Genomic DNA, 16,279 nt, shown 5'->3' on the forward strand with positions numbered 1-16,279 from the left:
TGGGGCAGGGGCTTTTGTAGGACCAAGACCCATTAGAAGGGTCTCTGGATTTCAGAAGAAGGTAGAGGAACCATGGCCAGGCTGGGGTCTCAGGAGAAGGTTCCTTCAGTTTGTTTATCTGGTTCTTCCCAAGCAGAATAGAGGAAGGGTATTATCTACTATGTTACTTATGTCCTGTGAACTGGTCATTTCTGTGAAGGTCAACAACTCAGTGGGTGGCCTTTTTCTCTTTTTTTTGGGGGGGGTCAGTTTGTTGTGCTAATGAGGATTATGATGATTTTAAGATGAAATGATTTCCATTTTCTATAAGCTCCTGCAACTTTGGACCAGTTTTAAAATTCTTATCCATTATATAATGTAGAAATGAGGGTAGGGGTCTGTGGTTTGTTTCTGTTTTAGAATAAGGCTTGATTGCTTTCTCTTGCCAGCCTTGGGGATATTCTACTCAGTTCTGTGATCCTCTGTAACTCATTGTTTATGATTTATGAGTAGTAACTATTCTTTTTCAGAAAGGAGATTTATAATTTAGTCTCTGGGAATTGATTGTTGGGAACACCTAATGCTGGCATCCTAGATATAAGTACATCATAAACTGATGGTGGGCTGGACAATGAATTTTAAACCCATGCTCAGATGTGCTTAAGAAAACACATAGGTACATAAGGGTGCTTAAAAACTGATAATTCAGGAGTAATTTGTTTTATTTTGGGGTTTTTTTTTTTTTGGTTAACAAAAGGAATTCCCAAAAAGGCCCTTTCAAAATTATATAAAATTTTGACTTATAGGCAGTTTCCAAGAGCAGATCTGCTGACTCTTGGGAAGTTGATGATGTGATGTTTTCTTTTTCCCTTGGTATTTTAATTGTTTGAGCAGGAATAGTGTAAAAGGCCTTCTAGGTTGGTGGCTCTGCTATCTGAGGTGGTGGGTAACCTCAACCCGAGTTGTCTGGGCAGCATTGGTTAGAGTCACAGGCTGTGTGCGGTAGAGGACTCTGGCCCCTATAGGTCTTCTTGCTCCTTGGTCCACACCCTCCATGACCTCTAATCAGAATGAAGAGATGACCCTTGGGTCTCTTTCAGTGTGAAATTCTCTGGTGTGAAGACTTTGTGATTGGAAGGTGGCATTTGGGTAATCCCAGCCTTGACCTCTGGACGAATGAAAGACCAGGTTCCTGCATCACTCACATTACACATGAGGGCAGAACCTCTGATCTGGGCTGGAGTTCACAGGTCCCTCTTGTCAGTCTCAAAGAAGAACAGGCAAAAAAAAATATGAATGGCTCATGCGGTCTGTCGGTGCCACTTTAAAGATGGCTCAAGATCAGCCTTTCAGCAGGCTTTTCTGGATCTGTGGAGGGCAACAAGTAAGCAATCTTGCCCCAGCCCAGAAGCCTTCGGGAAGGTTGGCCAAAGGGGGTGTTTTTCACTTTAAGAAGATAAGAGTGAGTACAAGGTCATTCATGTGCTCTTTTACTCAGATGAACTGATTGCCTATGAATTAACGAGAAGGGAAGCAGAAGCAAACAGAAGACCCCTTCCTGAGTTGGTTCGCGCCAAGATACCATTTAGTGCCTGCCTTCAGGCCTTTTCTGAACCAGAAAATGTCGATGACTTCTGGAGCAGCGCCCTACAAGCAAAGTCTGCGGGTGTTAAGTAAGTGTGTATATGTGTGCACCTGTGTGTGTGTTCTTGTATGGTGGGAGTGGGGTGAGGGGGGACCCTTGACAGGTGGGGAATGGCTAGGGGAGAGGTAGCAGGGAACTGTATAAGTCTGCACATGCTTGCTCACGTGAGATGGGATAATGAATCATACAACCCTAATTATAGAGCTCACTTGTATGAGACCTGTCCAATAAAATGTTCATAATTTTATATTATGTGCTAGGGAGGGAATGCCTTTTTTTTTTTAATGCCTTTTAAAGACAAGGCTGTGGTTTATCCTCTATTAGGAATTTCTTTTTTCCAAGAGGATGTAGTCAAGAACTCCAACAACCCCCTACCCCAACCCCATGGTAAGAATGATATTAATGAAGAAATTATGGAAATACTCATGATAGTCTTTAATATTTAAACTCCATATGATATAGTTTAATTCCGTAATTAAAAATTTGGCTTAGAACTTGGTGACCAGGGCTCTCAGGGTATTTCAAAGTGGACATAGGGCTCCTGCTCTTTGTTCAAATGAGCTGCTCAGGACTTAGCTAGGAGATGTTCAGTTTCCACATTGTGTGCCTCATTATCAGGTACATAAGTTTGTTTTTTTTTTCCTGCACTTGACACCTTAATCGATTTTATACAGTCAAATGTGTAAAGTCCTCATAGTCACATAAAATGAAGGGAGGTCTGGAAGTTTGGTTCTGGGAATTTTATTCCTTCTAGATATTCTTTGTTTTTTAAATTTATTTTTAAGAGAGAGAGACAGAGCACGAGTGGGGGAGGGACAGAGAGAGAGACACAGATCTGAAACAGGCTCCAGTTTCTGAGCTGTCAGCACAGAGCCCGATGCAGGGCTCGAACCCACCAGCTGTGAGATCCTGAGCTCACGAGCCAACGTCAGATGCTTAACTGAGCCACCCAGGCACCCCCACTCCTTTTAGGTATTCTTTGGCCATCTGTCCTCCTGACAAAAATTGAGCTCTATCTAGTTGATGTGAAAGGGGAATGAAGGCTGAAGAGCTACTGCTGGATGTTTTATCACCTCAAGTAGCTGTCAAACCTAAATCCTTTATTCTCTCGAACAGCCATCCCTGGGATTCCTCTTTGTTTCAGATGATTGACTTCATATGTTAGAAATGGGAAAGCACAAAGATTTATTTCAAAGAGCTAAAAAAAGCCATAATTTCTTAAAATGATTTTTTTAAATGTTGTTCATATCCAAATGAGGTTAATAATTTTCCCTTCCTTTATCAGTTATTCAATGTGAAGTAAGTTTTTATCCTAGGATTGCTGAGTTACAGGGTCTGTGTTGTGTGTGTGTGTGTGTGTGTGTGTGTGTGTGTGTGTTGTATGTGTGTCCTTGCAGAGAAACATTGATGAGTTGGTGTGGTAAATGTGTGAAATTTACTTCATTGCAACTTGGAGACATCATTGGACAGTTAGACATCTACACAGTATCTTAGTGGTAGACCCACTTTCTTTAATTATTTTTCCTCCAGCTTTATTGAGATATCATTGACATTATTGAGATATTGACATATATAGATATATACTGAGATATAATAACATTGTGTACGTTTAAGGTATACAACATAATGATTTTATTTTATTTTGTTTTGTTTTTGCTTTAATTATTGACAGTAGGTGGAAGATTTCTCAGTTATCCTTCTCTCTTTGCGCTTTAATTCTGTTTATGTATGGGATATAGAAGTGATCAGGGGACCTGGCCACCTAGAAAGTCCCCAGCATCAGATGTAAGCTGCAGAGTTGTTCTTCGTATACCTGTCTGCTTGGCTACCCTTTTCTGTTCTTCAGAAAAGTAGCCTGGTGTCTTAGAAGTGCAAGGTGTGACACACTCTCTGGGCCTGCAGAAAGGAGCCTTCTTATCACTTGGAAGAGGCCCATCGTTAAAATGGAGTTGGGAGGCATTAGCTTTCCAGAGACAGAGGCTCTCACCCCAGGGTGAGTGATCAGGAGATCTAGATCCTTCTCCTGTGTCCACTTCCCAGCCTATGTTCTATCCCAGGGCACAGTCACCACCCAGTGTCCTTCTTGCATCTGTAATGGAGGAATGATGCTTGCTTACCTGGTTTTTTCCTCAAGCACTACAGAATATTTAGTTGTAGGCAGTGCTAACATAACTCTCTAGAGGAGGGGTTTCTGCTTTCTCTAATCCTTGACAGTAGATATTAAACACGTTTATTCCTTTTCTCTGTCTTTTACATACATACATGCTCTCATTCTTTTATGTATATGAAAAAAATTAATACTGGATGTATCCAGTTGTTAATAATTGAAAACTGGTCTTTGTGGAAAAGGAGAAGACAATGTTAGGTTAATAAAGCAGCTACCATATTTTGGTCCATTTATTATTCCAGGTCATGTGTTAAGCACTTACCATCAATTGTCATTTAATCCTCTTGGTACTACTGTGAAGTGGGTGCCATTCTCCCCATTTTATGGATGAGGAGATAAAAGGAGAAATAATTGGCCAGTAAGTGGCAGACCTGGAATTCATTCAGATCTATTGAGTTCAAAGTTTAAACTCTTAATTCCTCTGTTACATACTATCCAATTTCCCTTATCATTTCGTATCTGCTTATATCCTTATAACCCTTATACAAAGCCTTGCATATTCCTTATTATGCCTTATCATGTTTCAAGTATTAGTTTTGGGAGACACAGTTCAGGAGATTCCTAAAAGATTTTTTTTTCTTTTTCTTATTTCTAGCAATATAGACACGATCTCCTTATGTTAGTTTAGGGTCTTGAATTTTTCTTGTGTTAGACCCAGACACTGAAAGACCAGGAAGAGGCAAAAAAATGTCCTTTTTGTAGATCTTCAGTCAGTATAGACCAGAATAAAGACTCTTTCTTCAAATAGTTCTGAACAGACAGTCTCTGGGAAGAATATTAGTGTTTGGACATTTCATTCACCTAGCAAGTATTATTGTTCACCTGGAATATTCTAGGCAGTGAGTTGAACAAGACCTAGTTCCTGCCTTTAAGCAGCTCACAGGGGAAGGGTCAATAGGGAGAGATTTTGTGTGGACTTTCATCATTTATGAAGAGGAAGGTACAGTGTAGGATTCCAGAGTGCAAGCTTTAAATGGACAGGTAGTGTTTAATCCCCAGTGTAGAACTTACTGATACGTGACCTTGGCCAAGTGACTTCATCTCCCTAAGCTCCTGTTTCCTTATCTGTAAACCAGGATAATAATAGTTTCTTCCTAGGGTTGGGGTGAAGGTTAAGGCAAGATAAACTATGCAGAGTGCTTTGTATAGTGCCTCACATGCTGTAATTACTATTACCGTTGTTTTTATCTTTCCTTTCCTTTTTTTTTCTTGCCTTAGGTTATACAGTTGGACTGTGGTTGATTAATTGTCATATTTTCAACATATTCAATGGAAAGAATAGAATTGTATTTTTTTAGTTGCCAGGTTTTCAATACAGTGGACAATATTAATTTCACAGAGAAGGACAGCTTATATATTTTCTTATTAAGGCTTTCATAGTGTTTTTGCCTTGATTATGATTGGCAAACAATTGATATACTTTAAATGATGATAATAGGTTGTCAGTAGACAATTCAACAGTGTTGTCAGGCACAATTCTAAGCACTTTGTATACTAACTGATTTAGTCCCCATAGCAGTTTTTTGAGGTAAATTTGCTGTGTGTCTACCTAGATCTTTTTGAATGGTTTACAGTCTAATGGTCTTTCAGGAAAAATTTTAATTTCCAGGAATTAATTTTAGGAATAAAAGAGTAAGTGGTGCATAATTTACACTTTTTGCTAGATTTAACTAACAAACTTGATGTCCCAAACCTGCAATTAATGAATGCACATTACTGATTTTGAGATTATTTTGAACAGATATATATTGAGCAGTTACTGTCTGTGTGATTCAATTTGAGACCCTCTACAGGCTACAAAGATGAATATAATATATAGCATGTTTACCTAACAGGGTAAATATAATGTGGGCTCCTCTAATCTGATTTCTGGTACTCTTAGGTTGGTAGTTAGTTACCCATAACAAAGGGATGTGTTAAATTATCCACCCCTCTCCCACCACACCCCAGCCTCCAGTTCCCTGCACTGCCCATGGTATCACCAGCTGATTTACTCACCCAGATACTGACCATAGAGCAATTTTTAAAGTCTTGGGGCTTTTCAACCACATTTTGGAAATAACTGATATACTGATGACTTTTGGCTGATCTCACTATTACATATTTTCCAGCTTTGAAGTTGATGTGGTAAGAAGAGGTCAGAGAGGTGACATTTTTACATTAGTTGAAAATACTGCAGCTGGAGTTGGTTGGATTTTGGTGAAATTAGGACTTGGCTATATTGGAGTAAGAATGATGTTTATTACTGCTTCTCAGAAGGTAGGAAGCCTAATTAGAGATAATATTACAGTTTCTGGAGAATGAACCAGGGTAATAATAGATAAGTTCCTTAGGATCGTTAAGTTCCTGTTTTTTAAAAAAATTTTTTTTTTTCAACGTTTTTTATTTATTTTTGGGACAGAGAGAGGCAGAGCATGAACGGGGGAGGGGCAGAGAGAGAGGGAGACACAGAATCGGAAACAGGCTCCAGGCTCCGAGCCGTCAGCCCAGAGCCCGACGCGGGGCTCGAACTCACGGACCGCGAGATCGTGACCTGGCTGAAGTCGGACGCTTAACCGACTGCGCCACCCAGGCGCCCCAAGTTCCTGTTTTTTAAAGAACTCCCTTACATTATTGCCTGGACCCTTCTACCATCCTTGTGTTGGAGAATTTGAGATACAGAGAGGTTAAGTGACTTGCTTGGGGCAAAAAACAGGTCAGTGATAGACCAAGTCAGTGTTCAGTGCCATGGATTCTAGCTCTTTTATGACAAAATAATCGTGCTAATTCCCTGGGTATACATAGTATATGTTCTAGTGTGCAAGTAGATATGATTAAGAAATCTGTTTTGTAGATGTAAAAATGGAGCCTCAGGGAGGGTCAGTGATTTGTCCACATTGGAGTGAATTAAGTAGCATATTCTAGACCCAAATCCACATCATTTTGACCCATTTTTGGATAGTGTTTTGTCCCTGTACTATGGCTTTTCTTCTACACTAGGGGGCAGCAATGCATTTGTATTTGCTTTCTGAATTCTGGGCCCACTGCATTCCAGGTAGAAGGCAATGACTTAGATATGAAAAGTAGAGTTTGTGGGGACGGTGTTTGAGAATCTTTCATTTTAAGACATAGTATCTGTCTACAGCTTATTTTCTTTTTTACATAACCTACTATATCCACATTGACACCACATAGAAATGGTTGTTATAAACAAGGTGATAAATGTGGAGAGAATGAGCTGGAACTGGGGCTTGAATTTGGTATAGTAGGTAAATAGTCTGCATGAAATTGTCAAACTAAAGTCTAGACAATTCCTGAAAGTTTGAAGGGAAACTCGAGATATTGACCATATGTATGTTTAAAAATGTAAGGTCAGATTTAGATATTTTAGATGCTTATCTCATTATGTGTATATATTTACATATATTTAGGATTCACATGATCATGGATTTTAGATACAGTAGTATTTTAATGAGGTGTTGGCATTTTCAGTAGACAACCTCAACCAAAGTTTCAATAAACCTTCCTTATGTCAACTTTGTGCTGTAAGATAGTGATTCTCTGTGGGAGCAGAGATTGGGGGTATGTCAGGATTGCTTGTGGAGCTTTTCTTTTTTTTCTGTTTCTCTTTTTTCTTCTTATTGTTTTTAATGTTTATTCACTTTTTTTTTGAGAGACAGAGACAAAGTGTGAGTGGGGGACGGGCAGAGAGAGAGGGAGACACACAATCTGAAGCAGGCTCCTGGCTCCTAGCTGTCAGCACAGAGCCCAATATGGCGCTCGAACCCACAAACTGCAAGATTATGACCTGAGCCGAAGTCAGACACTTAACCGACTGAGCCACCTAGCTGCCCCAACTTGTGAAGCTTTTCAAACCCCACATACAAACATGTAGTACATGCACGTATTATCCTGCAGATAATACACACACACACAGACACACACACACAGACACACACACAGTTGGTCCTTGAACAACATGGGTTTGAACTGTGTGGGTCCAGTGGGTTTTTTACAGTACAGTGTTATATTTTCTCTAGCGTATTTATACGGTAAGAATACAGTATATGATGCATATAACATAAAATATGTTTAATTGACTCTATGGTATTGGTAAGGTTTCTGGTCAACAGTAGACTATTAGTAAAGTTTTTTGGGAGTCAAAAGTTATATGTGGATTTTTGATTCCATGGGGGTTCAGCACCCCTAACCTCTGCGTTGTTCAGGGGTACTAAACTGTACTAAATTCTAGCAAGGGTTTTAGAAAAAGATGTCTACGGTTGAAAAGTACTTTTCAGAAATACAAAATGCCACAGCAAAATAAAAGTGTAATTTTGCACCATGCTCCAAATCACTCTCTAAGGACAACATTCTCCTCCGTTAAACATTTTCTCCTTGGGAAAAGGTCAGGAAGAATGACTGGTTGTGGGTGAGTGTGTGTCCGCTTGTGTCTGTTTGAGTGTCCTTCCTTCTCAGTGCAGTCACTGGAACTGCCAGGTGTGCCTCAGACAAAGCTTTGGATGCTTCATGAACTATAATCATGATTCTGATTGCCTTGTTTCATTGATCTAATCCCCTTGTGTTTCCCAGAACATCTCGCTTTGCCTCATTCCCTGAATACTTGGTAGTGCAGATAAAGAAGTTCACTTTTGGTCTTGACTGGGTTCCCAAAAAATTTGGTAGGTATCTTTTGCATGCTTTTGCTTGAAACATCTAATTAGCCATTAAAAAAAATGGCATGTGAAAGGGCCCATGTGGTTGGCTGTCAGAAATAGTTCCATTTCGTTCTTTTTCCATCGTCCTCACCTTTCTCTTTTGAGTCACAGTATATAATTTGCGCTCATAATAAAAACTATCACATGCTGCCCACCCCTGTAATGATGCGTTCTGGGATGACTGGATTCTGAGAGTGAAAATGGCATCTCCACATTATCAAATAAACCATGCTTTCCAAACTTTAACGTGCACACAAATTATCTGGGATCTTGGCAAAATGCAGGTGCTAATTCAGCAGGTCTGGGGTGGGGCCTGGGATTCTTTATTTCTAACAAGCTCCCTGGTAATACTGATGCTGCTGGTGCTGCTGGTCCAGAGACCACCCTTGGAGGTGCAGGTAATTGAAGGTACATGCTTCTCTTATTATTTCTCCTCTGCCTCTAATGTAGGCAGGTGTGGCTGAGAATAGTCACTTAAATCATACAAATTTTATTAATAACAAAATGAGTATAGTCAGTTGCATTAAATAGTCAAAAAAGGGATTTGATTTTTGCCTTACTTGGGTTTTTTTCTTGCTAATTTCAGAAGCCTTTGTTAGAGGTTAGTTTTCTAGACAATGTATGAGAACATTTTCTCCATCGTCATGATCCAACATCAAGATGTTACTAGGCTGTCTTCGGTGCCGGATGGACAGTTTTACTCTTTGTCATTTCTCAAGCAGGTAGCTCAGGCTGCTTGCCAGTCTTAAAGATTTTCTGGTTTTGAGGGCTTAAAAATAACTCAGGTCTTATACTGGTTAATTAAGCACTCATCTGCTCATCTGAAGGGGGTAGGTAGAAAGAATGTAAAATCAGCAGGACGGATTTCCCCAGAACCTCTAGCACTCCATTGACATGGCATTTGCTTGCCACATGACCTTGTGCAGGGCCGTGACTGATTCTGCAGCACATCTTCGATTTTCCTGGTGGAATGATTTTGTGGGCAGGATGATCATCACTCAGCCTTTCCTCTGTGGACCTGAGAAGTACCTGAGAGAGAAAACTGCTTTCTTCTAAAGGCTTTTAACTGCTTTGGAAACAGCTTTCTTATTTTTCTTTGTTATTGGATTTTCTTTAAAAATTCAGATCAGATTTCATAGACTTGCTGAATTTAAAGGAGCCTCAGAGCTTTAATGAACCTGAATTTTTCTGTTGAGGAACAACTGTATTGACTTTGTCGGACATTATGTTTGTTTTTGCTATCCCCTGAGATTGAAAAAAATTTTTTTAACTAAGCTTTTTCTCTGGGTTGTTGTTTTAAAATAGGATTTATTTATCTGACATCATAGCTAGTTTTGGGGATAGTATTTTCAGGTTCTGTGTGCTAGCCCAAGAGACCTATCCCACACCAACATTGGGACCCATTTTTCATTATTGTCATAACTGAATATAACACTAAATCTCAGCAGACTTTTAGACTAATAAATTTTGTATTTAAGTAAGTCAGCACAATAACAACTGACCTGAGCAGTTAAAAAAAAATACCCCAAGCCTAATACACTTGAGATTCAATTTTATTTCTTTAAAACTTCATTCTTTATTACCTTGGTTAGAATGATCGCAGTGCCTGTCATGATCTGAGAAAAGGCATAATCTAGGGGCTGCAAGCTCAAATGCCTAACAAGCACAGGGATTAATGTAAATGAAAGAAGTACATTGGATATAAGAAATGTGTAGCCTGGCTATCTTGGTCTTTCTTGGGTATTTCCACTTTGGATAAAGACATGGCTTAGAAAAACATTTCTTTACCAGAAGAATCAGAATAGCACAAATATGATGCTCAGGATCAGTAGGCAGCAGTGGGGTCTGTGATAGGCTCTAGGGCACATATTGTCTAGAGTGGAAGCTGAAAATTAGACCCAGGCAGTTATTACCATTTGAGAATATGCTATAGCTTTCTGCTTTTCAAAATAAGCTGGAAATAGGGATATTTAAATGAAATCTTCTGATTTAAAAATTGGAATTTGTTGCCAACATTTTAAAAACATTAAACAGAAAGTGTCTGGGCCACAAATAGTGTTTGGGTTCCCAGTTTACAACCTTTTGCTTGTTCAGTGTGAAATGTTCTGTACTTTCCGTCTGCTTCTCCATTAAATCTAACTAGTCTCAGTGAGTTTAGTGACTGACTGAGTCCAGTGATCTACTCCAGGGAACTGAAAAGCATCCCTTAGCTCTGCTTAGACACATGTACATAAGAGTTAGAGGTGCTGGTTTTCGGGGGTGATTGTGGGTTTTTGGAGAGTTGGTGAATGTAATCTCTCTAATTTTGCAGATGTTTCTATTGACATGCCAGACCTACTTGATATCAACCATCTCCGAGCCAGGGGGTTACAGCCAGGAGAGGAGGAACTTCCGGACATCAGCCCCCCTATCGTCATTCCTGATGACTCAAAAGGTACCATCTTCTGTCAGGAGGATGTTCTCTCACTGTCTCCCTGCCCCACCCGATGATGAAGAGTCTCTTCTCTTCCACCACTCTGTTGTCCCTTGGCCATTTTCCTGTAATCCACCACAGACATACAGTAGGAGGCCTGGCTGCAACAGTAAACTTAAATTAGTCATGGGAGGAGGCACAGACCCATGATGAGTAAATGAAATGGACCTGCAGAAATCACTGGCAACAGAGGGCAGCAAATCTCCAAACAGTTTTTAGGTTATGTTGCCTCTGGCTTCCTCTGCCTCTTCTTCCCCCAAACGGACCTGTAGGGAAGATAAGGAGTGTGTTTTCAGTAGGCTTTTAGTTTTGAGGAGCTGTGTCCTCTTGGGAGTATGGTTGGACAGCCAGAAGGGGAAGTTCAATAGTGCATGTTGGTTTTAAAAATCTTGACCACATTTTACCTCCCCAGCTTAGTCACTGTTTCATACAAGGGAGCAGTTGGCTCTGTGAAGACTAAATTTTTATTTAGAAATACTTAACTTAAAAAAATTTTTTTTAATGTTTATTATTGAGAGAGAGAGACAGAGACAGAGACAGAGACAGAGAGCATGAGCGGGGAAGGGGCAGAGAGAGAGGGAAACACAGAATCCAAAGCAGGCTCTGAGCTCAGAGCTGTCAGCACAGAGCCCACAGCGGGGCTCGAACTCATGAACTGTGAGATCATGACCTGAGCTGAAGTCAGATGCCAACCAACTGAGCCACCCAGGCACCCCTAGAATACTTAACTTTTTAAGGGAAAAGGACATACAGAAAATAATTGCTTCATCTTTGTGGATCTGAGGACAAGGGCAAAAAATCTTGGTTTTATTGTTAGCTCGGTTACTGATGAAATTGGTTTCATTGTGGTTTCATTTGCTCACCTATCTATTTACTGTTCACCTTTTTAATCAGTTAATTAGGTGAATTAATAGTGATAGAGCACTCTGGGCCCCTCTACCAAAGGTTTTTCATTAGTTGAGCATTGAATATTATTGGTGACCAAGTTCAGGTGCCAAAGAAGGGTAAGGTGAATCCAGAAGGAGCAAGATCATATTCAAGATAGGCATCTATGTTCCATTATTATCTAGTGCTAAGGCAAATGCTAAATTGTAGAGTATGGAAAGTAGGGAATGGAACTCTGCGTGGCACACTCTGTTATGTGGCATAGGTGGTCCATTCAAGGGGCCAGAGAGCATAGATCAGTGTGAGCATCAGAGAAATACAAGATGGTTTATAGTTCATTAGAACTGCTCCTGCTTTCTCTGATGTTTCTAACAGAATCCTTAGTTTGTAATTATATAGAGTTCTTAGAAATACAGGGAGATAAATCATTTCGTTCATTAAGGTGATAACCAGAGCATCATGTTTTATCTGATTGAAATGCCTGAAACCTGTTTATTTTCACTCCCTACTGTGATGATTTCGTATTGAACAGACTTGGTGGTATGTGTTGGGGGGAGCTGAGTGGTTGACAACAGTGTGGAATCCCTCGGGGTTGAGGGATTAGAGAGTGCCCTGCATGAGCTCTTACTTTTTCTCTAAAACTCTTTACCATGCTTTGGTCTCATTTCTTCCCTCTCCTTTAATTTCCAGATCGCCTGATGAACCAACTGATAGACCGTATGTATCTTTCGAAATTTTTCTCAGTTGTCCTACAGTTGTCCTGGGTCTGACATTTATCTTTGGGAATTCAATAAAGGGGCATTGTTCTCTACATGTGTATGTGTGTAGCTTTTTCCTGGGTAGGAATGATTCTTCGTCTGCAAGTTGAGTTACCAGTAAATGTAAACCAGTGACATGGTGATTAAATGGCTCTGTAGCTCAGAAGAGTGATCATCAGCATGAAAACCAACCAGCCCCGGATTGGAAACCTGGCCCTGCCATTTATGACTGTGCAACCTAGAAAAATTTACTTAACTTCTCTGAGCCTCAGTTTCCTCAGGTGTGAAGGTGGGCTAATGATGCCATTTCTTCCCACTCTGGCCATGAGTAGGGCTCTAGAGCAATGATGGCACTGTGACCCAGCATTTTTTCCACTCCTGCTGTTGGACAGGACATGGCTGTATTAATTCATACTCTAAAGGTTATTAGTGTCATTGGATTGTGTTAATTTTGTAGACTTTTAGTTCCTTAATCCTGTGGGAATTGGTACTCTTGGTTTTCTGAAAAGAACATAATAAACTATTTATAATGAATATTTAGAGATTAATTAGGAGGAAGAAGGAATGTTTAACACTAAATACTCTCAATCTTTTTGTCTACAAAGCCCTCCTGGAGACAAACTATTGTTAATTTAGAAGTTCATGTATTTTGCAAATGATTGATCATGTGGCTTAGACCTCCACATTTCTTTTCCTTGGTCAATTACGATTTGCTCTTTGCTAGAAGAAGCTGTTAGGGTCAGCGAGGGTCTTGGGAAAGCCATTGTCTCTGTGCATAATCTATAACAATAACAATGGCTGTTACTACTTTTGAATGGTTACCATGAGTTATATTGCATTTATTATTTCATAAATTCTTCCAATGGTAAATAGTTTTACTATTCATACAAAATCCAGGTTCTTATTTGATTTTCACAGTAAGAAGGGCAGGGCAGGTAACCTTTTACAAAGTATAAAATTAAGACCCAGAAAACTTCAGAGACCAAAGAGCTGGGACCAGAACCAGATCTAGGAGTCAAATGTGCTTTTCATGCCACTTGACATTTTCTGGAATGTGAGAGGTTTGCTGGCTGCTCCAGATCCTCCAGAGAGCTGTCCTTGCAAGGCTTTTGCCCCAGGGGAGGTGATGGGTGGTTGGACCTGACTGCCAGAGGAGTCTGTCTCTGATTGGAAGCACTTAGCCATTTTCCAGTGTTAATGGTTTGGCCATTGATTTCTTCCTAGATCTGAGCCTGCTGTCTTATCAGCAATTACCTGTACTCAACAGGAGAAATAGAGTGATCTGGGATTGTTTAACATTTGCATCCTTCCTTTCTCAGATTTTTAAAAAGAATAACTTTGATTATTTTCTTATTATGAGAGTAAAAAGGTATTTATAAATTATGGATTATCAGTAGGAGCCATCTATGGTTTCATCGCCCATCTATAATCACTGTTAACTCTTGGCACATATCCTTCCCCTGTCCTTGACCCATGCCTGGCTCACTTAATTTTTCACAAAAATGGAATTAAATGCTTTCAATCTAATATGTTATTATAGACATACATACACCATTTATTGAGCTGCGCTTCTTAAACTGCATTGTAGGGAACATTAGAGTCTTATAAGATGTTGAAAGGTATCCTGTAGAGTTTCCTAGTTTCTTTACTGTAGGAGTCTTTATTACAGGATGTTTGAGTCTTCACTGTGCTGATGCACCTTGTGATTTCTAAGGGGAGAATAGAGAATGTAGATTTTAAAACTAATTTGGCCATGGAAACCCCTTGTTTTGTGGTTCAATAATGACATCTCTCTTGGAACACAAGGCCACCATACAACACAACTTGGGAGCCACTGTTGTCCTAAATCATTGCTTTCTTAAAATTTGATCTTGATAGGATGTTCTGTGTATCTTCCTTGTATGATAAATACATTTTGGATATAATTTTTATAGAAAAGATATCTCTCATCCTCAGTTCTACTACTACTGTGTTCTACTAATTGCCATCTTTGGCAGAATTTTCAGTAGAGACGTCACGACACGGAAAACATGAGGGATATATTTTGTGCTCCTCTTCCCCCCTAGTTGTTGGATAATTTGAGAGCACTATGTAGGTGTTTATGTGTGCACTTATACATACATGTATGTGTATATATATAAACATGTATATACATGTGCAAAAGTATATACAAAAAATTTATTGGCCTATATACATGTATGCATTATACATGCATGTATTTATGTGTGTCTGTGTGTACATGTACATATATATATAGATACACATGCCTGTAGGTTTTAATGTATATTTTTGTACATTATACATATACAGACGTGTGCTTCTATGTATACACATGGACACACACACACACACACACATACGTATGCACACACATCTCCACCAACATCTATCTATTATTATGAAAAGAAAAGAAAAGAAAACGCTCTGTGTCCAAGCCCAAGTTAGGTTTATAAAGGCTATCTCTTTCAAAATCTTAAATGTATACCATTACAGAACATATTCTGTCTTTTCTACTTAACATTTGGGCTCTCCATTTCCCCAGAGCTGATTATTTCCTTTGACCTGGTATGTATAAAATACATATATTTTCCTAAAGGCCTGGTATAATTTCCTATGGGATTTAAAGAATAGGCTTTTAGGCCTGTAGATAGTTCTTTTCTCTTCAGATTTCAGTCATAGAAGAACTGCTGTAGGAAAGGTCTTGAGATGATCTGAGAGGTTGAAATGGTTCTGGGAATATACCAAATCTCCCCTTATGAAATTAGAGAATTGTTTTTCCGTGCTTGGGCTGTCCAGGTAGTTAACATGGTTCCTATTTAGGTCAGATATAAACTCAGCTCAAATAGCTAAATATTTGGATGACTTAAAACACAACAAAACAAAGTTAAACCACCAAAAAATAGCACTTTGTTTGGATAGCACATGAATAGTGGGTGAGGAGAAGCTAAGACCAGAAGAGAGTTTACATTTTTACACCAGAATATTCTGTTGTGCCCCATAGCCTCAGACATTGATGAGTCATCAGTGATGCAGCTGGCCGAGATGGGTTTCCCTCTAGAAGCGTGTCGGAAGGCTGTGTACTTTACTGGAAATATGGGAGCTGAAGTGGCCTTCAACTGGATCATTGTTCACATGGAAGAGCCAGGTCAGTGGTTGGAAAGGGGAATAGCTTTGGAGTCTGATGAGATCTTCAGTGTTGCTAAGCCATGGAGATACTAACATGTCCTCTGAATGTGTCCCAGAAAATGACTTTTTAGCTCATGATTTAGCTTCTTAGCTCACTTTTTCCTGCCCCTCATAATTTAACTTTTTAGGTCACTTTTTTTTCTGCTTCAGTGAGGTGGCACTTTGCCTGTGGAGCAGAGTCACAGTGTTAATCTTTACTCTCACTCTCTCTGTTTTTTTAAATAATAGCTTTACTGAGATATAATTCACCTTTTTTTTTTTTAAGTGAGTACTTTACATTTATTTATTTATTTATTTATCTATCTATCTATTTATTTATTTTCACCTTTTTAAAAATGTTTATTTGCTTTTGGGAGACAGAGACAGAATGTGAGTGGGGGAGGGGCAGAGAGAGAGAGGGAGACACAGAATCTGAGGTAGGCTCCAGGCTCTGAGCTGTCGCCGCAGGGCCTGATTCAGGGCTTGAACCCATGAATCGTGAGATCGTGACCT

General features: G+C 39.5%; 1 protein-coding gene across 1 annotated transcript in view; it reads left to right on the forward strand.

Moving 5' to 3' along the window:
* The window catches only part of USP13 (ubiquitin specific peptidase 13), a 120,404-nt gene that overhangs the window by 79,758 nt on the left and 24,367 nt on the right, over window positions 1-16,279 (forward strand). The window contains exons 13-17 of the mRNA XM_058730575.1: window positions 1,478-1,652; window positions 8,361-8,449; window positions 10,797-10,919; window positions 12,534-12,560; window positions 15,603-15,746. Of these exons, the coding sequence (XP_058586558.1) occupies window positions 1,478-1,652; window positions 8,361-8,449; window positions 10,797-10,919; window positions 12,534-12,560; window positions 15,603-15,746 (558 nt within the window). The remainder of the gene's footprint in view (window positions 1-1,477; window positions 1,653-8,360; window positions 8,450-10,796; window positions 10,920-12,533; window positions 12,561-15,602; window positions 15,747-16,279) is intronic.

Source organism: Neofelis nebulosa, chromosome 5 (genome assembly GCF_028018385.1).
Source record: "Neofelis nebulosa isolate mNeoNeb1 chromosome 5, mNeoNeb1.pri, whole genome shotgun sequence".
NCBI lineage: Eukaryota > Metazoa > Chordata > Mammalia > Carnivora > Felidae > Neofelis > Neofelis nebulosa.